The sequence below is a fragment of the Hyla sarda genome, chromosome 6, assembly GCF_029499605.1.
Source record: "Hyla sarda isolate aHylSar1 chromosome 6, aHylSar1.hap1, whole genome shotgun sequence".
Lineage (NCBI taxonomy): Eukaryota > Metazoa > Chordata > Amphibia > Anura > Hylidae > Hyla > Hyla sarda.
This window is the reverse complement of record NC_079194.1, coordinates 240410846-240433495: the sequence shown is the minus strand read 5'-3', so window position 1 is coordinate 240433495 and position 22650 is coordinate 240410846. Positions and strand designations below refer to the sequence as shown.

Genomic DNA, 22650 nt, shown 5'->3' with positions numbered 1-22650 from the left:
GCCAGCAGCCAGCTAGCATGAGCTCCAGGGAGCTCCAGACGTTATCCATCTGAATAGCCAGCAAAAACTACGTCCTTGGTAGCCAGCTTCCTGAGTGAGTATCTATTTCATTTCATTTTTGTAATTTCTGGTTTGGTTTACTACTTAGGGGATGTACCAAAAAAGTCGTCTAAGAAAACCAAACATCTTGAAAATTGTAATACATGTAAATCAAAGTTACTGCAGGGTCATGAGAAAATGACTTGCCCTTCTTGTATAGCCAAGGTCTTTTCAGCCAAAGTACCTTCCTTAATGTCTTCCATGCAGGACTTAATTAGATTAGAGATTCAGAAGTCTGTCAGGAGTGCTTTAAATTCTACTCCTGCTCCTACTTCAGCTCCTACTCCTGCGAACCCCTTGTCCACAGTTGTGCAGCTAACTGGGTCCGAGGAGGAAGGTATTGCGGTAGAATCAGCTATTTCTGAGGGAGATTCTTCCCCGGATGAAGATTCCATATTTGGAAGACCCTTTTTTCAGTCCGAAGATACGGATAACCTAATTAAAAATATTTGCCTAGCTATGAATATTAAAGACCTTAAGGAAGAAAAAATAACTCAAGACATCATGTTTGAAGGGTTAGAGCCTAGGAAACGCAGAGCATTTCTCGTCCATAGATCTCTATCGGCCCTAATTAAAAAGGTGTGAGAGAATCCGGAAAAAAAAGGTTTTTCTTCCCAGGGCGTTAAAAAGAAAATACCCGTTTGACAATACAGAATTGCCGGAGTGGGAAAAAATACCAAAGATAGATGTGGCCATTTCTAGAATTTCTAGGAGGGGTGCTCTGCCTTTTAGAAGACCTGGGCGTCTTACGTGATCTCATGGATAAAAAGTCAGAGACTTTCCTACATAGAACCTGGGAGGCTGCTACATCCTCCTTTTAAGCCTAATATAGCATTTTCCTGGGTTGCTCGCTCTTTAATGCTTTTGGTTAGACCAGTTGTCATCTGATATCCAAAATCAGGTCCCACATGAAGAACTGTTATATTCTATTCCGCTAATTAAAAAGTCAGCGGCTTTTCTGGCAGATGTATCGTCGGATGCACTTAGGCTATCTGCCAGAACGGCTGCTCTATCTAACTCTGCACGCAGAGCCTTATGGTTCAAGACCTGGCCTGGGTACATTACCTCAAAAAATAAATTGTGTGCCCTCCCTTGTGAGGGGAAATTGTTCGGGACAGTTTTAGCTGATATTTTAGAGAAAGCTGGGGATAGGAAAAAGATTTTTCCCTACTCTTCTTACAGATCCAAGCGTTTTTCCCCTAACATGAGATCCAGGGGGCGGGATGCAGAGCAGACGATTCCCAGAGGTGGAGTTTTCCCAAAAAGTCTAAAGGTTACATGTTTAACCAAGCCTCCACAGCTCCAAAAAATCTGGTCAGCAATGACAGTCTGGGGCGAGTTGGGGGCAAGCTGAGAAACTTTGTGGCGGAATGGGAAAAAATCTCAAACACCTGGGTATTAAATACATTAAGAGAAGGTTTCTGCCTCGAGTTTCTCAGTCTCCCTCCAACTCGCCTAAAACTGACTTCAAGTCACTCAGGTACCTCAGGATTAGTGACTCTTCAAAAAGTGGATATTTCCTTATTAGAGAAACTGGTTCTTGTTCCCGTACTTCAGGCAGAGGTGGGGTTGGGCTTTTATTCCACCCTTTTTTTTTGGTAAAAAAAAAGCCCGACAACACTTACAGTACAAACATAAACTTAAAACCTCTGAATCAATATCTTGTGTACAAGAAATTCAAAATGGAAACAATAAAGTCAACAATAAATCTGTTAACAAAAGATTGTTTCATGGTCTCATTAGACATAAAAGACGCGTACCTTCACGTGCCCATTCATCCAGATCATCAAAAATTCTTACGCTTGGCCATAAATCTAAACTCAAAATGTACTCCCCTACAGTTCAGGCCCTTGCCTTTTGGTATAGCGGTGGCCCCCAGAGTGTTCACAAAAATCCTTTCCGAAATGGCAACACACATCCGGGAGGGCGTAGGCTTATTCGTCCCTTATTTAGACGATTTTCTATTATTTGGGTAGTCAGAGGAACAACTAAAAAAAATTCTTAGACCACACCTTAGCCATCTTAAAGACACTAGGTTGGATTGTACATTGTGAAAAAATCTTCCCTGGTTCCAGAAAGAGAGAGAGTCTTTCTGGGTATGATTCTAGATTCACTACAGCAGAAATCTTTCCTCCCACAACAAAAAATCCCAAAAATTCAGAATACAGTAAGAGGTACTAGCTTTGTCATTCGATCTCCATAAGGGAAGGGATGTCGTTATTAGGTCTGTTCACAGCAGCAATTCAGGCAGTACCTTGGATGCAGTTCCATTCAAGCCTTACAAAAAGATCTTCTCAGCTGCTGGGAGGGGTCAGTGGAGAGCCTAGACAGGATGTTTCCACTGTCTCGTGAAGCAAAAAATTATCTTCTCTGGTGGTTGGTAGAAAACAATCTGAACAGAGGTCTAGACTGGGTCCTGGAAGATCCAAGAATCATCACAATGGACGCAAGCCCTTGGGGTTGGGGCGCCCATATAAGGGACTTGAATTTACCGTTGGGATCCGCAAGAATCTTTCCTCTCCTCAAATGCAAAGGAACTTTTGGCAGTATATTATTCTCTACAGGGGGCAAAACATCTTCTCCACCAAGAAAATTTTAAAGTTTTCTCTGACAGCTGCGGTCTTAAATCGACAAGGGACCACAAGAAGCGAGTCTCTCATGAAAATTGGAACACATTTTTTTGTTTTGCAGAACAATATCTACATTCTATAACTGCCGTGCATTTAAAAGGATCCCTAAACTCAAAAGCAGACTTCCTAAGCCGCCAACAGCTTCATCAGGGAGAGTGGAGATTGAACCCAGAAATTTTCAGAAAAATATGCCATCTATTTGCTACCAGAGAAAACGGACAAGTAAAAAGATTTTGCTCCTTAAATCCAAAAGACAGGCCTTGGGCAGTGGACGCTCTAACTCAAAAGTGGAAATAGCAACTTGTCTACATATTCCCTCCTCTCCTGTTGCTGCCCAGAATAATCAGGAAGATAAGGTTGGGAAGGATCCAGAGTAATTTTGCTAGCTCCCTTTTGGCCACTCCGAGCTTGGTTCTCAGCCCTCAGACAGCTATCCCTATCTGATCCCTGGGTTCTTCCAGAACTACCGGACTTATTAACCCAGGGTCCAGTGTCTCATCCTCATGTGACAAGCCTCCACCTGACGGCATGACATTTGAAAGGATCCTCAGGGAGAAAGGTATTTCAGATTCTGTAATAACCACTTTACAAAGTAGTAGAAAAGAAATCACTAATAAAATATATCTTAGGGTATGGAAAACCTTTTTGAAATTTCTCAATCAACCTTTTTTGGCGAATTCTGTTCCAGATATACCTAAAAATGTTAAATTTTTTGCAGTTAGGTCTGGATAAGGGATTAAAGATCGCCACCTTAAAAGTTCAAGTGTCAACGCTAGGGGCCTTATATAACACCAAAATTGCAGATCACCCTTGGATAGTAAGGTTTTTTAAGGCTCTTAAGAGGTTGTCTATTTCTGGGGTCCCGAAATTTCCCATATGGGACCTTTCTTTTTTTTATCGGATCCCTTTGAACCCTTAAATAGCATTCCTCTTAAAAACCTAGTCCTAAAGACTGTACTTTTAGTAGCAGTCACCACTGCTAGGAGGGTAGGGGACCTGTCAGCCCTATCTAGTGAAGAACCTTTTATACTAAGTTCCTGGAAGATAGCCTAGTGTTCCTTCCTAATCCCGCCTATCTTCCCAAGGTAGTTTCCGCTTTTCATGTCTCTCAAGAGATTGTTCTTCTGTCATTCTGTTCTCAGCCATGTAATGATAAAGAAAGGTTCCTTAGTGCCTTAGACGTTAGGAGATGTGTACTTGAATATCTAGATAGGACAAATTCAGGAAGTGTACCTCTCTTTGTTCAGTTTTCAGGATGTAATAAGGGCAAGAGTGCCAGTTCAAATTCTTTGTCTAGGTGGATTAGACAGGCTATTACCTTAGCATATTCAGTGTCGGGCTTACCTGCTCCACTTGGTCTTAGAGCTCATTCAACTTGAGCAGTAGCCGCCTCTTGGGCGGAAAGAAGGGGCGCTTCTATAGACCAGATCTGTAGAGCTGCTACATGGTCTTCACCTCATACTTTTTTCGTCACTATAGGGAGAACATTGGAAGTTCTTCTTCCCTTTCTTTTGGTCGCAAAGTCTTGCAATCTGTAATCCCACCCTAAATTGGTTTCTCTGATATTCTCTCAGGTGGTGCTGTCATGGCGACCGGGAAAACCGGTAATTACTCACCGGTAATTTTGTTTCCCTGAACCATGACGGCACCAGGGCATTCCCACCCTATGTTTTCTTTTTCTCCTTGTTCAGTAATATATGGTTTTGTTATGTTTACTAACTAAGAAGGCTCTTCTGGTCTCTGAAACTCACTGAGGCCGAGGAGGAGGGTTTTTCTTTTTATCCTCAGTTTTCCTGTCCCTAGGGGCGTGGTCCCTCTCAGGTGGTGCTGTCATGGCTCGGGGAAACAAAATTACCGGTCGGTAATTACCGGTTTCCCCCCCACGTTTCCACAACAGCACCCATGAGATTACATCCTCCTCCTGCTTGGGACAGGAAAAAACAGGTTAAATTCCCCACCCCTTCCTCTCCACACCAGTGTTTTTTCCTTTCCCTGTCAGGGAAGGAGCTGAGAGGTGCGGGGGACTCTTTCCCTGCAAAGAAATTGAAGGTCCTTACCGGGCACCTTGCAGACTCTGGGTGCTGGCACAGCCCACCCCCTGTAATTTTCTCCCTTTTGGTCTGGTCCACTTTGAGGTCCGCTCCGGGAGCATGAAGGCAGAGGGAATGCTGCGGGAGCACTGTTTTGTGCGGGATCTGACGGTCTCTGCGTTGTGTTCTTGCGGTGATCTCTGCTTTCAGCGAGATCTTTTCCCCACGCGGGCGCTTCCTAGTTTATTTTCTCCTGGCGAGGAGCTTTGCAAATCTCCTTCCGACCGGGACGCTGGCGTCGGACGTCACTTCCGGCTGTGCTTGGGCGGGGAATTTGAATCTGGAGACTGGCTTTTTTTGCTATAAGAAGCCCTTCTCCCAGATGGAAGTTGCTCTACCTGAATCCAGCATTGGATAATACAAGGCTGCGTCATGAGCTCTCCTGCAAAAGTTCCAGATCCTCCAGTGATCCCAGGATCCGTGAGTACTGAGGGCCTATGGGTTCGCCCTGGCCTATCTTCATTGCATGGTGTTTTATCCTTCTCATCCTTGTATTTTCAGGGAGACAAGGATTCTGCAGGTCCTTCTGTTAAACCGAAAAAATCAAAACCTAAAAAAGTGTCATTTGCTATAAAGGGTTTCCAGAATCTGCTTCTAAACCCTTGTGTAAATCATGCATTGCATCAGTAGTAAAAGATGACTCTCCAACTCATGCAAGAAATTAAAACCATGATTCATTCAGAGATACACTCAGCGTTAGCCTCTTTTACACCTGTTACCCTTGTCGCATCCACTACTACAGTTAATGTCTCAGCTGTAAAAAAGACTAAAACGGTGTCTCTTTTGGATTCTGAAGAAAGTGTGAGGCTTCTGAAGAACCTGGGAGGCTGCTTCTTCCTTGTTAAGGCCTAATGTAGCCTCTACTTGCGTGTCCAGAACTTTAGAAGTCTGGTTAGACCAGCTGGAATACCATCTCCAGTCTGACACCCCTAAAGACCAGGTTTTGGAGTCCTTACCCCTTCTTAAAATGGCTTCCAATTTTTTTTTATCTGATTCCTCTGCAGAGTCCGTTAAACTTGCTTCTCGTACTGCTGTTTTGTCCAATACCACTAGGCGTGTTCTGTGGCTAAAATCTTGGTCGGGAGACATGACTTCTAAAAGTAAACTTTGCTCCCTTCCTTTCCATGGAAATTTTTTTATTTGGTCCAGAACTGGATTCTATATTGTAAAAAGCAGCAGACAAGAAAAAAAGGACTGCCCTTAGATAAGGTCCAACCTAAGAAATCTCCTTTTTGTCTCTTTTTCCCAATAAGACCAATCTTTCAGAGGAGGTAAAGGGAAGACAGGACGGTGGTCTTACAGGAAGGGTGGTAGGGGTGGAAATATCTTCACTAACCTTGGTCAGTCCTCTTCCAACCCTAAACAATGACACCAGGCCAGTGGGGGAAAGGCTTTCCCATTTTGCCCCAGTGTGGGAATCCCTCATTCCCAATCCATGGATTACAGAGAGAATATCTTGGGGCCTTCGGATCGAGTTGTCATCACCTCCCCCTCCAAGATTTGTTGTTACTCGTCAAACAGTCAAAAAAACTGAAATTGGTTCTCAAGGGTGTTCAGGACCTTCTCAGCCTGGGTGCTATCCAGAGATAATGGGGGGTATTTATCAAAGGATTTGTGTGTTTTTTCACGTAACTTTGGCGCAGTGTCTTTTTGTGCCAAAGTTTGGCGCATTTTCTCCACTGTCATTTTTACAACTTTCTCAAAATCACATGGTCCTCTGTGTGATTTTAACTTTAGTCGGTAATTCATCATTTGCGCCAATTGATCTTTGGAGCAATTTTGCGCCTTTAGGGTTTTTTGGGCGCAATTCACCGCAAAGAAATTTTGCACATTGAAAACACATAGCAATGTCAGAAAATGTAAAGGCGTCAAAAAACATTACATTTTTTTGGTGAAAGCAGCGACGCCTCCGGGGCTGCGCAATACTATCCTGCGACATAGGTCTGAGGGACCTTCACCCTCCGTTGAGCCAGCATTGGACATGGCCACACAGGTTCAGGAAAGTTGAGCACTAAAGTAACCAAAAAAAAAAAAAAAATTACTCGTTAAAAATAAAATCCATTTCACATGGTGGCTATAAACCCCACAAAAGAAAATAACTCGTCACTTGCTGATATACTGCAGGAGGGACTCCGAAATGGCTGCTATACAGGGTAAAATACGCTGTCCTCTGTGGTGGTAAGTTCTGTGTAAAAGGCGCTGTGAACAGCTGATTTCAACATTTGAGCCAAAATTACGAACAACTTGCACCAAATGATAAATTTGGTGCATGTCCACGAAAACCAAAGTGAAAAAAAAAGGCTAAAAAGAAACTTTCAACAGGCAAAATTGATAAATACCCCCCCAATATCTTGGAGCCTTCGGATCGAGTTGTCATCACCTCCCCTCCAAGATTCATTGTTACTCGTCAGAGTCCAAAAAAACTGAAATTGGTTCTCAAAGGTGTTCAGGACCTTCTCAGCCTGGGTGCTATCCAGGAGGTTCCTCTCCTTCAGAGGGGCCTAGGTCATTACTCCTCCCTGTTTTTGGTCTCCAAACCAAACGGGAAATTCCGTACAATTATAAACCTGAAGCCCTTGAACAAATTTGTGGTTTACAAAAAATTCAAGATGGAATCTGTAAAATCTGCAGTTCAGTTGATAAAGGAGGGGGCGGTGATGGTGACAATCGATCTTCGAGATGCTTATTACCATATTCACATCCATTCAAATTCCCCAAAAATTTTGAGATTTGCCATCCAGTGGGGGCCCAGGGTCCGCCACTTTCAGTTTGTCTGTCTCCCATTCGGCCTGTCATGTGCGCCTCGAATTTTCACCAAGGTCTTGGCAGAGGTGGTTGCCCTTCTCAGGAAGGAGTCTATTCTAATTATTCCTTATTTAGACAACATTCTGATAGTGGCAGACTCTGCTCCTCAACTGGAACTTCATTTACAGAGAACTATTCTTGTTCTCCAGAAGTTGGGCTGGATTCTAAATGTGGAAAAATCAGATCTTATTCCCAATCAGAGGAAAATACTCCTAGGTACCCTCTTGGATTCAAGGATTCAGACCTCTTTTCTTCCGGATTCCAAGAGGGTATTACTACAGGTGTTAGTGTCCCGGTTCCTATCCCTCCACTCTTGTACAATCAGGACCACAATGTCCACTCTGTGTCATATGACATCTTGCATCCAATCAGTAGCTTGGGCCCAGTTTCACTCCAGGCCTCTACAAAAGTGAATCCTAGCCATTTGGGACAAGTCTCAGAAGTCTCTAGAAAAAAGTGATAATTCCCTCTCAAGTAAAAACCCATCTAAGATGGTGGACGTTAAAGAAAAATTTAGAGAAGGGAGTAGGTTGGTTCCAGACCAACCAGTAACTTATAACAACAGATGCCAGTGCATGGGGATTGGGTGCTCACTCAGAGACTCAAGTAGTCCAAGGGAAGTGGCATCCTCAGACAGCAATGAAATCTCCCAACTTAAGGGAGCTACTGGCGATATGGATGACACTCCAAGAACTGGAGGAAAACTGCAAGAATCCCCATATCCTCATTTACTCGGACATGTTGTCCGACTAAATGAGGATATGGCGACTGCAGTAGCCTTTATAAGATGTCAGGAAGGCCCAAGACATACAGCTCTTCAATCAAGTTCTCATCAAATATTTTCTTGGGCAGAAAACAAAGTACTTTTGATCTCAGCAGTCCATCTCAGAGGGGTCTGGAACTTAGAGGCAGACTTCCTGAGCAGACCTATATTAGACCCAGGGAATGGTCTCTAGCCCCGTGGGCATTCAGGTTGATTACGGAGAGATGGGGGGGTTCCTCAAGTAGATCTGTTTGCAACCAGGAGAAATCAGAAAGTGGATCTATTCTATTCCCTAAATCCAAAAGAGACTCCTCTAGCAGTAGTTGCTTTGGCTCAGGATTGGACGTTCAGTATGTAATATGCATTTCCTCCCCTACCTCTGATATCTCGGCTCCTTCAAAAACTAATGAACTGCCATTGTGTTCTAATCCTAGTAGCTCCACACTGGCCAAAGAGGAGCTGGTTCTCTCTACTAAAAACTAAGTATAGAGGATCCCATCTGCCTTCCTCCTCAAACGGATCTTCTGTCCCAGGGACAATCCTTTCATCGTCAGATCAAAAACCTCAGCTTGCCAGCATGGAAAGTCCATTCTGCTGAAGGAAGGTTTCTCTGAAAAGGTAGTAAATACACTTCTATCTAGCCGTAAAGATACCACCTCTAGAATCTATGCTAAAACCTGGAAGAGATTTATTTCTTGGTGTGGGGATTCTTTTTCTATCAACACTCCGGTGATTCCTAAAATTCTAGACTTCTTTCAGCAGGGATTTGATTTAGGTCTCTCCCCTAGTACCCTCAAAGTACAGGTTTCTGCTGTACTATCTGGCTGATAACGTGTATTTCTAGATTTATTAAAGCATTCAGAAGACTCAGACCCAAGACATTAAATATCTGTCCTCAGTGGAATTTAAATACAGTTCTAGTGGCTTTTCCTCTGGATCTCTTTGAGCCTCGGGATTCTATTTCTGAATTTTTTTTAGCTCTCAAAACTATTTTCTTAATTGCCATCACTACAGCTAGAAGAGTAGGTGAAATTCAGGCTCTTTCTATCCGGGAGCCTTATATCAGAATTTTGGATGACAAAATTATTTTTAAGCTTGATCCTAACTTTCTTCCCAAGGTTGTCTCTACCTTTCATAGGTCAAAAGATATTGTGGTTCCATCTTTCTGTTCTAATCCAAAAAATGACCTAGAAAAATCATATAGTCTGCTGGACATTCGAAGAGCTGTCCTCATCTACATTGAAAGAACTAGTCAATGAAGGAAAGATAATCTGTTTATTCAATTTGCTGGCCCTTATAGACATAAAAAAGCCTCTAGGGCCCATTCTACTAGGGCAATTTCCTCATGGGCAGAGAGCCGGAGCTTCTGTAGAACAAATTTGCAAAGCTGCCACTTGGAAAGACCGTCATACCTTTTCCAGACATTATAGAGTTCACGTATTGTCTTCTGAGGATATGGCCTTTGGACGTAAAGTTCTTAGTGCTATAGTCCCTCCCTAATAAGTTCTTTGGTATTTCTCATGGGTGCTGTCGTGGAGGCGTGGAGGAAATGGTGAATTATACTCACCAATAATTCCTTTTCTGGAAGTCTCCACGACAGCACCCATACATCCCACCCTTTGGTTTTGTTATTGTGGTGTTTTAGTGCACTTTTTTTCCTTTTCCTTTGGTGTTCTTTATAAATACACTGGTGTGGAGAGGAAGGGGTGGGTAATTTAACCCCTCAGTGTTTTTTCCTGTCCCAATCAGGAGGAGGATGTAATCTCATGGGTGCTGTCGTGGCAACTTCCAGAAAAGGAATTATTGGTGAGTATAATTCACCGTTTCTGTGCATGTGGCAGGGCTCAGAACAGAAAGAACATAATTTTGTATATTTATCCCAGATTTAGCGTGAAGCCTTTTTGGGCACCATTGCTGTGTGCTCCGTGGTACCAGTACAATGCAAAAGGATTGAACACATTTTAAAAACTACACCCCTCAAAGTATTCATCTAGGGGTTTAGTGAGTATTTGGACTTTGACAGGTGTTTAAGGAAATTCTTTAGCATTGGGTTATAAAAATACAAGAAACAGGGTCTATGCATTTTGAATACAGCAGTACCCTATATACTGCTGATGGCACTCAGAAGGGAGGGAGCACCATCTTTAGTACAGCCTTTGCTGGAATGGTTTAAGAACATGGTCCTGAATGAAAAGTGCAAAATGTCAAGACTGAATTGTGCTGCATGTTAAATAATCTTGCAGCCTTTATTACAGCAATATAGGAGTGAAAACACATCTAGCTTAGAATACAATCTACCAGCATTTATATTAAAACTAAATAATTAAATACTGTTTACAAAACTGTCACATCCTACACTGTAAAATCTAGTAAAATCTCAATATCATACTTTGGATCGATGTTCGCAATAGAAAGAGTTACAGCGCAAACTATATGTTGGTAGAAAACCGCAAAACGTGAACCAAAGGAATATCGGTAAAACATAAAATGAATGGAATCAAGTTTGTATCAGGTAGGCATATGGTGGAGGGGTTTGCTATAGTAAATTCCGAAGATATTCAGCTATAGATCTTTATTGTAATGATGAACAATCATCGTTGTCACGATGTACAGTAACCCCCCGACCTACGATGGCCCCAACATATGATCATTTCAACATGCGATGGCCTCTGAGACCATCACATGTTGAAGGCAGCATCAACATACGATGCTTTTTTATGTCGGGGCCATCGCATAAACGGCTATCCGGCAGTGCTGACTGCTTCAGCTGCCTCCGGATAGTCGTTTACGGTGCCCCGTGTGCTCCGGTCTCCTACCTGTCCTCGGGGCTCCGGAGCGTCCTCTTCGGGATCCCCTCCATCGCCGGCACTCTCCTTCTTTGTCATCACGTCGCCGCGCACGCCGTCCCGTCATCCAATAGGAGCGCGTGCATAGTGACGGTATGACTGCGACGTACCCGGGCAGCAGAGACGTTCCGGAGCAGCGGGGACGCGGCGACAACGATGGAGGGCGACATCCAGGGCAGCGGTGACGGGTCCGGAGCGGCGGGGACAGGTGAGTGTGAATTCCTATTCTTTACATTGCACGGATCCCTCAACATTCAATGGTTTCAACAAACGATGGTTCATTTGGAACGGATTACCATCGTATGTTGAGAGGGGGGGGGGGTGGAGCTATTGTTAAAAAAGAAAGAAAACATGTCTTCTTTGACAACCCTGTCTAAGTTGAGCAGGCTAATGTCTGACAGGCTGGTTACTATGGATGCACTGTCTAACAACCAGTTTAAATGGCCTACTATAGGAACAACTGTTTGTCCCAGGTAACATTGCAGTGAACACAAGTCATTGTGCCCTCTATTTACCATTATATTATATTATCCAGCAGACAGATGTATAGGGTCTATAGGGGGTGCCTCAGAGGCTAAAAGGCCTAAAACATCAGGGGAGACAAATACTACAAAAGATACTTGATATTTGAGGGTCTTGTTGCTAAGTCCTGGTGCTTTGTTACCACCATCAATCAAGTTAGTTCATTGATTTGGTTATTTCTAGAATAGTACAAACATGGAACTTAATGGGGATGCGGGGCAGACCCAAAAGGTTCACAAAATTCTGCAGCTTCTTGTACTTGTTTTCCTTAAAAAAAAAAAAAAAATCTTGCTAAACTTGTGCAGCATTTTAAAGCTATGATTGATTATGGTGCAATACTATACTTCGCCACCAGATGTCAGTATCCTCATATACTGCAGTGAAAACGGGTAAGAAACAAGCAATGTTTTATAGAATTCTTCACTGCTCCCTTGCTATGAATATTCAGATCTGTTTACACTCCTGCATGTTAATAGAAATTGTCAGTCTGACCTGTCAACCCTAGTGGCATCAATTATAATTTGTTGCTGAAGTTTTTGCAGCTGAAAACTTGCATACATCTGAACAAGGTTGTTTCTCTATAACAGTGGTCTTCAACCTGCGGACCTCCAGATGTTGCAAAACTACAACTCTCAGCATGCCCGGACAGCCAACGGCTGTCCGGGCATGCTGGGAGTTGTAGTTTTGCAACATCTGGAGGTCCACAGGTTGAAGACCACTGCTCTATAATATGCCTGGATTTTTACAAATACCTTTGTATGGATGTCATGTAATCTTTTGCAACTGATTTGTGCACCTAACAGGTAAACCAGTAAACTCTCTAAAGTCTGGTTAGGCTGGGTTCACACCACGTTTTGTTAAATACGGTTCCTGTATACGGTTGGGAGGAGGGGGGGCGGGGCGGGGCTTAATCACGGCGCCCGCACTCAGCCGTATTCGGGAACCGTATTTAATGTATGTCTATGAGCCGACCAGAGTGAACCGCAGGCTCCGGTCGGCTTCGTTTTCGGCCGTATGCGGTTTCCCGACCGTAGGCAAAAACGCGGTCGACCACGTTTTTGCCTGCGGTCGGGAAACCGCATACGGCCGAAAACGAAGCCGACCGGAGCCTGCGGTTCACTCCGGTCGGCTCATAGACATACATTAAATACGGTTCCCGAATACTGCTGAGTGCGGGCGCCGTGATTAAGCCCCGCCCCCCTCCGCCAAACGGTATACGGGAACCGTATTTAAGAAAACGTGGTGTGAACCCAGCCTAAGTCGGAAGTGGATCCATAAGGGAGAAGTGTAAGTCCTTCCTTTATATGTCCTATTCCTTTTGAACACATTTCTGGCTTTGGGTCAAAAACTGCAGTGGCAGATATCCAAAAACTGCCAGAAAAAAAAACAAGTGGAAACTTAGCCTTAGGGAGCGTTAAAATAGACAAACTTTGACGCTCCCCAGGAAAAGAATAAAATTTGTTTTTATTCTAAAAAATATTTAATAACTTTGTAAACCAGCCAGCGCAGGCTAGGAGAAAAATCTGCCATGTTTACGTAATTTGGCCAGCATGACAGTGCACAGTACAAAGTGTGCAGCACTACAGGGCCCAGCATAACAGTGTGCAGCACTACAGAGCCCAGCATGACAGTGTGCAGCACTACAGGGCCCAGCATAACAGTGTGCAGCACTACAGGGCCCAGCATGACAGTGCACAGTACAAAGTGTGCAGCACTACAGAGCCCAGCATAACAGTGCACAGCACAAAGCGTGCAGCACTACAGGGCCCAGCATAACAGTGCACAGCACAAAGCGTGCAGCACTACAGGGCCCAGCATGACAGTGCACAGCACAAAGTGTGCAGCACTACAGGGCCCAGCATGACAGTGCACAGCACAAAGCGTGCAGCACTACAGAGCCCAGCATGACAGTGCACAGCACAAAGTGTGCAGCACTACAGGGCCCAGCATGACAGTGCACAGCACAAAGTGTGCAGCACTACAGGGCCCAGCATGACAGTGCACAGCACAAAGCGTGCAGCACTACAGAGCCCAGCATGACAGTGCACAGCACAAAGCGTGCAGCACTACAGGGCCCAGCATGACAGTGCACAGCACAAAGCATGCAGCACTATAGGGCCCAGCATGACAGTGCACAGCACAAAGTGTGCAGCACTACAGAGCCCAGCATGACAGTGCACAGCACTACAGGGCCCAGCATAACAGTGCACAGCACAAAGCGTGCAGCACTACAGGGCCCAGCATGACAGTGCACAGCACAAAGTGTGCAGCACTACAGGGCCCAGCATAACAGTGTGAAGCACTACAGGGCCCAGCATGACAGTGCACAGCACAAAGTGTGCAGCACTACAGGGCCCAGCATGACAGTGCACAGCACAAAGCGTGCAGCACTACAGGGCCCAGCATGACAGTGCACAGCACAAAGCATGCAGCACTATAGGGCCCAGCATGACAGTGCACAGCACAAAGTGTGCAGCACTACAGAGCCCAGCATGACAGTGCACAGCACTACAGGGCCCAGCATAACAGTGCACAGCACAAAGCGTGCAGCACTACAGGGCCCAGCATGACAGTGCACAGCACACAGTGTGCAGCACTACAGATCCCAGCATGACAGTGCACAGCACAAAGTGTGCAGCACTACAGGGCCCAGCATAACAGTGTGAAGCACTACAGGGCCCAGCATGACAGTGCACAGCACAAAGGATGCAGCACTACAGGGCCCAGCATGACAGTGCACAGCACAAAGCGTGCAGCACTACAGGGCCCAGCATAACAGTGCACAGCACAAAGGATGCAGCACTACAGAGCCCAGCATGACAGTGCACAGCACAAAGCGTGCAGCACTACAGGGCCCAGCATAATAGAACACACTTGGCACAATAGTGCTGAACAGAAAAGCAGTATTAGATAGACTGCACAGTCTGTGAGAAACAGTGTGGATAGTAGGGTGTCTCTTCTTATGGGGGGGTTCTTGATTAATTGATTTATTATCATTTTTTATAAAAATTCCGTCTGTCCTACCTGTTTACTACGGGGAAGATATACCCCACTTGTTCTGCTAGTTAGGGTGTAAGGGAAAGCAGTATACATCTAAAAATACCTATAGGTATTCAGGGTGAAGACGCTAGGAGGCTGTGCTGCAGATGAATACTAGAGATGAGCGAACTTACAGTAAATTTGTTTCGTCACGAACTTCTCAGCTCGGCAGTTGATGACTTTTCCTGCATAAATTAGTTTAGCTTTCAGGTGCTCCGGTGGGCTGGAAAAGGTGGATACAGTCCTAGGAGACTCTTTCCTAGGACTGTATCCACCTTTTCCAGCACACCGGAAAGCTGAACTAATTTATGCAGGAAAAGTCAGCAACCGCTGAGCCGAGAAGTTTGTGACGAATCAAATTTACTGTAAGTTCGCTCATCTCTAATGAATACCATGCGGACAATGTATTGTTTAAAGCAAAGCCGGTTTGTAAGCTATTTTCCTGTAAAATCAATTAATAGAGCCTATGGCCGCACAATTTGCACATTAGCAGCTTGTAAACTGTGAATCAATTTCCAGTTAATAGGACACTGCAGAAGAGCACGATTGTGCAGTTTTTAACTATACAGTGGTCCCTCAACATACGATGGTAATCCGTACAAAACGGACCATCGTTTGTTGAAACCATCGCATGTTGAGGGATCCGTGCAATGTAAAGTATAGGACAGTGGTCTACAACCTGCGGACCTCCAGATGTTGCAAAACTACAACACCCAGCGCCAACGGCTGTCCGGGCATGCTGGGTGTTGTAGTTTAGCAACATCTGGAGGTCCACAGGTTGTAGACCACTGTTAGAGGAAGTTGTACTCAGCTGTCCCCGCCGCTCTGGACCGTCACCGCTGCCTGGGATGTCGCCTTCCATCACTGTCGCCGCGTCCCCGGTGTGTCCCCGATGCTCTGGCAAGACCTCTGCTACCCCGGCATCCGCGCTATCCGTCGCCGCCATCACGTCACTACGCACGCCGCTCCTATTGGATCATGGGATGACGTGCACAGCGAAGTGATGACACAGATGGAGAGCGCCGACGATGCAGGGGATCCCGAAGAGGACGCGCCGGAGCCCCGAGGACAGGTAAGTGATCGTCAGCGGACCACATGGGGCACCGTAAACGGCTATCCGGTGGCAGCTGAAGCAGTCTGCGCTGCCGGATAGCCGTTTATGCGATGGCCCCGACATACAAAAGCATCGTATGATGATGTTTCCTTCAACATGCGATGGCCTCTGAGAGTGATCGTATGCTGAAATGATCGTATTTCGGGGACATCGTAGGTCGGGGGGGGGGTTACTGTATCTGTTTTCTGGATTCTAAAAGCCTATCCTTCCAATGTTTCTTGTTCCTCCAAGGTTTTTCCTATCAGAAAAGGACAGTATAGTTCCTGTTCAACAAAAACTGATCCACTTATTCATGGACACAGAAGATCTCAAGTACACATTCCAGGGCGGGGGGCAATCCATCTACCATCTGATGTCTGTACAGCGCAGCATGCTTCATGTACCTCAATAATACAGTGTGAAGGAGAATACGGTCCCTGAGGGACCACAGATCTCTACACACACAATGCAGCCTTCATCCTCTCTAAGGGGGACATTTATCAAGGTTTGCTTATGTATTCCTTTTTTTTAGTTTGTTTTTTTTCTTACAATTTTTTTTGCTTATGTGCGACTTATTTATCAAATGGTTTCCGCCTGTTGATAAATTTCTTTTACGTAAGCAAATTTTTATTTTGGTAGTAGCTTTTTCTGCTCCATGTCTGAGCTGGAGTAAATTTAGTAGTTTTTTTCATGCGATGCGACTTTTTTTTGCGACTTTCGCACTTGATAAATCTCTGACCGTTGCAAGTCAAAAATCACCTTTTGCTTCAGTAAGCAAGATTCTTATTTTTTTGCTTAGGATTCTGCACAATCAAAAAGTTGCACAAAAAACTAGAGTGGTCGCACATGTGACATTTTTGCGACAATTTTAAGCACAACAAAAAAAAACCTACTAAATGCTTTGCTAAATGTCCCCCTAAGGGATTTGTATTAGTAATGTGTTTAGCTCCACTATAATCACTGCACACAATTATAAAACACTCCGCTTTCATTGTTATTTTTATAGCCAAAGTGACACAAATGCAGGGTACAAAATGGTTAATATCTGGGATGAAATTCTTTCAGTTGTCATTGATTTGATGAGCTTCAGTCCTGAAGGGCTTAAAAAAGAAGGCGGTCAGTCACACTGCGGACCAGACACTGGAGGAATGTTCAGAAAGTATCCAGTCTGCTTTATCTGCTGTAGATGGTCCGGGTAACTCCTGCAGTATTAGACAGAGGGCGCTCTTCTTACTTGTGTAGATACGCATCCAGCCAGAGTTCACCAGACTCTTGTAGAGAGCTGCAGAAAACAGAAAGATGGCGGTGTAGGTGGTATCCAGCCATGGGTATCATTTTAATCGTATTGACCCACAGAATAAAGAACACGTCATTTTTGCCGTAAAGTGTGAAAACGAAACCCTCCAAAATGTGCAAAATTGTGGTTTTCATTTAAATTCCCTCCCTAAAAAAAATTTATTTTGGGTTCGCCGTACATTTTATGGTAAAATTAAAAGGTTTCATTACAAAATGGAAAAAACGAAAACGCAAAAATAAAATTGTCCTGGTCTTTAAGGGGTTAATGGGGTACTCCGCTCCTAGACATCTTATCCCCTGGTTTAGAGCGTCGGGTGCAGTGCCGGAGGCTCGCGACATCACGGCCATGCCCCCCTCAATGCAAGTCTATGGGAGGGGGCGTGACGGATGTTCCGCCCCCTCCCATAGACTTGCATTGAGGGTGTGTGGCCGTGATGTCACGAGCAGGGTCCCGCATCAGTTCGCTCCGTGTACTGGATGTCTGGAGTGCCGCAGCCGAGATCCTTTGGATAGGGGATAAGATGTCAAGGGGGGGGGAGAGTACTCCTTTAACATTTTCTGTGTGTAGCTGGTGCTTCTGTAATGAATCGGCGCTATGACCGTGCAGCTGTAGAAATTCTGCAGGATTCCCTGCAGTACATCCACAGGGGTAACACTCATTACTTATCAGCAGATTGGTGATGGTCCAACCACTGAGACCCCCATGATCACAAGAACAGGAGCTCTATGTCAACCCTGGTTGAATAAAGTGCTGGTTAGACATGCATGCTGCTGCTCTATTCAATTCTAGAAGACGATACCGTATTTATTGGCGTATAACACGCACCCCCATTTTAACAGGGAAATTTAAGTTAAAAAAATTAAATGTAAAATAAATGACTTTTTATGTCACGCCCCCACCCCCTCAATGCAAGTCTTTGGGAGGGGGCGTGACGGCTGTCACGCCCCCTCCCATAGACTTGCATTGAGGGGGCGGGGCGTGTGTTCATGAGGAGGTGGGGCTATGATGTCACCAGCTCCCGACTCCAGCGTTCGGAACAGTTTCCAAATGCTGAGCAGCAGAGTTCCCCTTTAAAACCCCTTCCCCAAATAGACACCCATCACCTATCCTGCAGACAATAAGTGAGGTGTTGAGTGTTGTATATTAGTAACATTTTAAAGGGGTACTCCTCTGGAAAACTTTTTTTTTATTTTTATTTTTTTAACTGGTGCCAGAAAGTTAAACAGATTGTAAATTACTTGTATTAAAAAAATCTTAATCCTTCCAATACATTTTATGGGCTGTATACTGCAGAGGAAATGCTTTACTTTTTGGATTTCTCTGATGTCATGACCACAGTGCTCTCTGCTGACCTCTGCTGTCCATTTTAGGAACTGTCCACAGTTCCAAAAATGGACAGCAGAGGTCAGCAGAGAGCACTGTGGTCATGACATCAGAAAAATCCAAAAATAAAATAATTTCCTCTGTAGTATACAGCCCCTAAAAAGTACCGGAAGGATTAAGATTTTTTAATAGAAGTGATTTACAAATCTGTTTAACTTTCTGGCACCAGTTGATTTAAAAAAAAAGTTTTCCACGGGAGTACCCCTTTAAGACTTTCAGGGGAGAGAATTGTCATATTAGTAGAAACCCCTACAAAGACACTTACTGGACTATGTCAGCGAATGCAGTAAACAGTGGTTTGGACTGGTAGTCGATGCCATACTTTTTGCAGAGTGAGCGGACTAGAGGAGCTGTTTTTGGGTAGTTATGTCTTGGCATTGTGGGGAACAAACTGGAGACAGAAAATGGTAAAATATTAGGATGAAAAAGACTTTTACATTTTAGTAGCTTCTGATGTGGTTTACTTACTGATGCTCGATCTGAAAATTGAGATGTCCACTAAACCAGTCATTGAATAAAGACTGGTCCACGTTACACGTGGCTTGTAGCTGTGAGAGAGAGAACGGAGACGTGTAAATACACAAGAAGCTGATAGGATACAGATCACTGTAAGATGTAGTCCACATACTATGTAGGCCTTGCTTCTAAGAGTCTATAAGGCTGGGTCCTGACACTGTAGTGAGAATAAACTCTGCCAACACGCGCTGACCAATGGATGCACCGTTTTAGTGGTAACACTGCAGTTTGCCAGTAAAATCATGAGTCACTTACCTTAAAGGGGTTATCCAGGAAAAAAACTTTTTTTTTTATATATCAACTGGCTCCAGAAAGTTAAACAGATTTGTAAATTACTTCTATTAAAAAATCGTAATCCTTTCAGTACTTATGAGCTTCTGAAGTTAAGGTTGTTCTTTTCTGTCTAAGTGCTCTCTGATGACACATGTCTCGGGAACCGCCCAGTTTAGAAGCAAATCCCTATAGCAAACCTCTTCTAAACTGGACACGTGTCATCAGAGAGCACTTAGACAGAAAAGAACAACCTTAACTTCAGAAGCTCATAAGTACTGAAAGGATTAAGATTTTTTAATAGAAGTGATTTACAAATCTGTTTCACTTTCTGGAGCCAGTTGATATATAAAAAAAAGTTTTTCCATAGAATACCCCTTTAAACTACAAAAATATTAAAAGGGCTTTTCATATGAGGAAAACCCTGTCTCTAAATGAGAGATCAACTGCTACGTGTTGTCTACCTGACAATCTGTAACTGGAAGCTGCTAGTGGCCACTACAGGAGAAGTGTGGTATTACAGATCTATGGGGGAGATTTATGAAAACCTGTGGGGAGAAAAGTTGCTGAGTTGCCCATAGCAACCAATCAGATCTCTTCTTTTATTTTTCAGAGGCCTGTTCAAAAATGAAAGAAGCGATCTGATTGGTTGCTATGGGCAACTGGTCAACTTTTCCTCTACACAGGTTTTGATAAATGTCCCTCATAAGCGGAAGACAATCTTTGCAATAATCCTCCATCCCTTTATAATGTGTACATGTTTTAATAGGGGTAGTCCTATCGGGAAAAAGCAATGCTACTTGTGCTTTATCTGTTACAAGACATATGATTATAAAAGGGTACTCCACTGGCCAGCGTTCGGAAGTGAATGTTCCGAACTGTGTTTTCGCGCTACGGGGGTCGGTCACGCCCATTGTGACATCATGGCCATGCCCCCTCAATGCAAGTCAATGGGAGGGGGTGTGACGGCAGTCACGCCCCCTTCCATAGACGTGCATTGAGGGGCGTGACCATGACATCACGCAGCGCGTAAACAGCGTTCGGAACATTTACTCCCGAACGCTGGCCAGTGGAGTACCCCTTTAACCCCTTAAGGACCCAGCCATTTTTTGAACATCTGACCACTGTCACTTTAAGCATTAATAACTCTGGGATGCTTTTACCTTTCATTCTGATTCTGAGATAGTTTTTTCGTGACATATTCTACTTTATGTTAGTGGGAAAATTTTGCTAATACTTGAATCATTTCTTTGATGAAAAAATTTAAAATTTTGCATTTTTCGAACTTTGAAGCTGTTTCAAAACTACAACTCCCAGCATTACTGACAGACCGTGCATGCTGGGAGTTGTACTTTTGCAACAGCTGGAGGCACACTGGTTGGAAAACCTTCAGTTATCTAACTCAGTATTTTCCAACCAGTGTGCCTCCAGCTGTTGCAAAACTTCAGCTCCCAGCATGTACTGATCGCCGAAGGGCATGCTGGGAGATGTAGTTATGCAACAGCTGGAGGTACTCAACTACAACTCCCAGCATACCGAGACAGCTGTTTGCTGTGTAGGCATGCTGGGATTTGCAGTTTTGCTACATCTGAAGGCTACATTCTGAGACCGCTATACAGTAGTCTCTCTACTGTAGCCCTCCAGATGTTGCAAAACTACAACTCCCAGTATGCCCACACAGCTATTTGCTGTGTGGGCATGCTAGGAGTTGTAGTTTTGCAAGATCTAGAGGGCCACAGTTGGATCACCGCAGGTGATCTTCAAACTGTAGCCTTCCAGCTGTTGCAAAACTGCAAATCCCAGCATGCCCACACAGCAAATAGCTGTCTGGGCTTGCTGGGAGTTGTAGTTTTGCAGCATCTGGAGGGCTACAGTACAGAGACCACTGTATAGTGGTCTCAGACTGTAGCCCTCCGGATGTTGCTAGGCAACTCACCGGCTTCCGTAGGATCCAGGGAGTCGCATTGCCGTCCTCTTCTTCCACCGATTCCTGTCCAGATCGCAGCCGTCGCCGATGGGTAAGTGGACTTCGGCGCCCGGTCCCTGTCGGTCGGGGATGGGGAAAACGAAAGTTAACCCCCCGCCCCCGATCTGCTATTGGTCGTCGCTTCTGACGACCAATAGCAGGGATAGGAGGGGTGGCACCCCTGCCACCTCACTCCTATGCCTACAGGGGGATCGTAGGTGTCTTAGACAACCGCGATCCCCCTTATATTCCGGGTCACCATAGACCCGTATGACCCGGAATCGGCGCAAATCCCAGCTGTGAATTCAGTTGCGATTTGCGCCGATCACCGACATGGGGGGCTGATGACCCCCTGGGCATTTGCGCGGGGTGCCTGCTGATCCATAGGTACGCCCTGGGTCCTTAAGTACCAGGGACCAAATGTGTACCTGTACGCCCTGGGTCCCTATGTGGTTAAAGGGAATCTGTCATCACTTTCATGCTGCCCTTGATCAGTGCTCCATACCAGTCAATATATCTGTACATGTAAATAGACGCTAAGATTCATTCAAAAGAAAAATGTTTTGCTTTGCTAGAAAGTGATGATATGTAAACTCTGTGGATGTGAGTGTTATTATGATTATTATTAGTTTATGTGTCATCTACGGCATGTCTGCCATCTTGATTCCCTCTTCCCTAAAAAACAACTCTCCGAATTCAGCCTTAAAGGGGTTATCCAGGAAGAAAAAACTTTTTTTATATATCAACTGGCTCCAGAAAGTTAAACAGATTTGTAAATTACTTCTATTTAAAAAATCTTAATCCTTTCAGTACTTATGAGCTGCTGAAGATGAGTTGTTCTTTTCTGTCTAAGGGTGCGTTTACACTACGGGAATTCCACGAGCGGAACTCCATGAGCGGAATTCAGCGGTGTGAACTTAACATTAGTGTGAATTCCACCGCTGACATTGTTCCATGCAAAGAAAGAACATGTTCATTCTTTGCGTGGATTCCGCAAGCACTGCATAGCCGTCAATGGTGACGGCTCAGTGCCCCGCAGCCCTAGCGCCGAAGTATCATCGTCGGTGGCCGCCAGGCACAATCTCTGCTTGCGGAATTCAGCGAGCGGAGATTCCGCAGTGTGAACACACCCTAAGTGCTCTCTGATGACACCTGTCTCGGGAACTGTCCAGAGTAGAAGCAAACCCCATAGCAAACCTCTTCTACTCTGTGCAGTTCCCAAGACAAGCAGAGAGGTCAGCAGAGAGCACTGTTGCCAGACGGAAAAGAAGAACTCAACTTCAGCAGCTGATAATTATTGGAAGGATTAAGATTTTTTAAAATAAGTAATC

General features: G+C 44.6%; 1 protein-coding gene across 2 annotated transcripts in view; it reads right to left on the bottom strand.

The window, feature by feature from the left end:
• Positions 1–16868: 16868 nt before the first annotated feature.
• The window catches only part of FADS1 (fatty acid desaturase 1), a 48498-nt gene continuing 42716 nt past the window's right edge, over positions 16869–22650 (bottom strand). For both annotated transcript variants that reach the window (XM_056526794.1, XM_056526793.1), the window contains 3 exons: positions 19036–19115; positions 18833–18958; positions 16869–17169 (listed from right to left, as the gene is read on the bottom strand). In XM_056526794.1, coding sequence (XP_056382769.1) covers positions 17118–17169; positions 18833–18958; positions 19036–19115 — 258 coding nt within the window. In that variant the 3' untranslated portion in view covers positions 16869–17117. The remainder of the gene's footprint in view (positions 17170–18832; positions 18959–19035; positions 19116–22650) is intronic.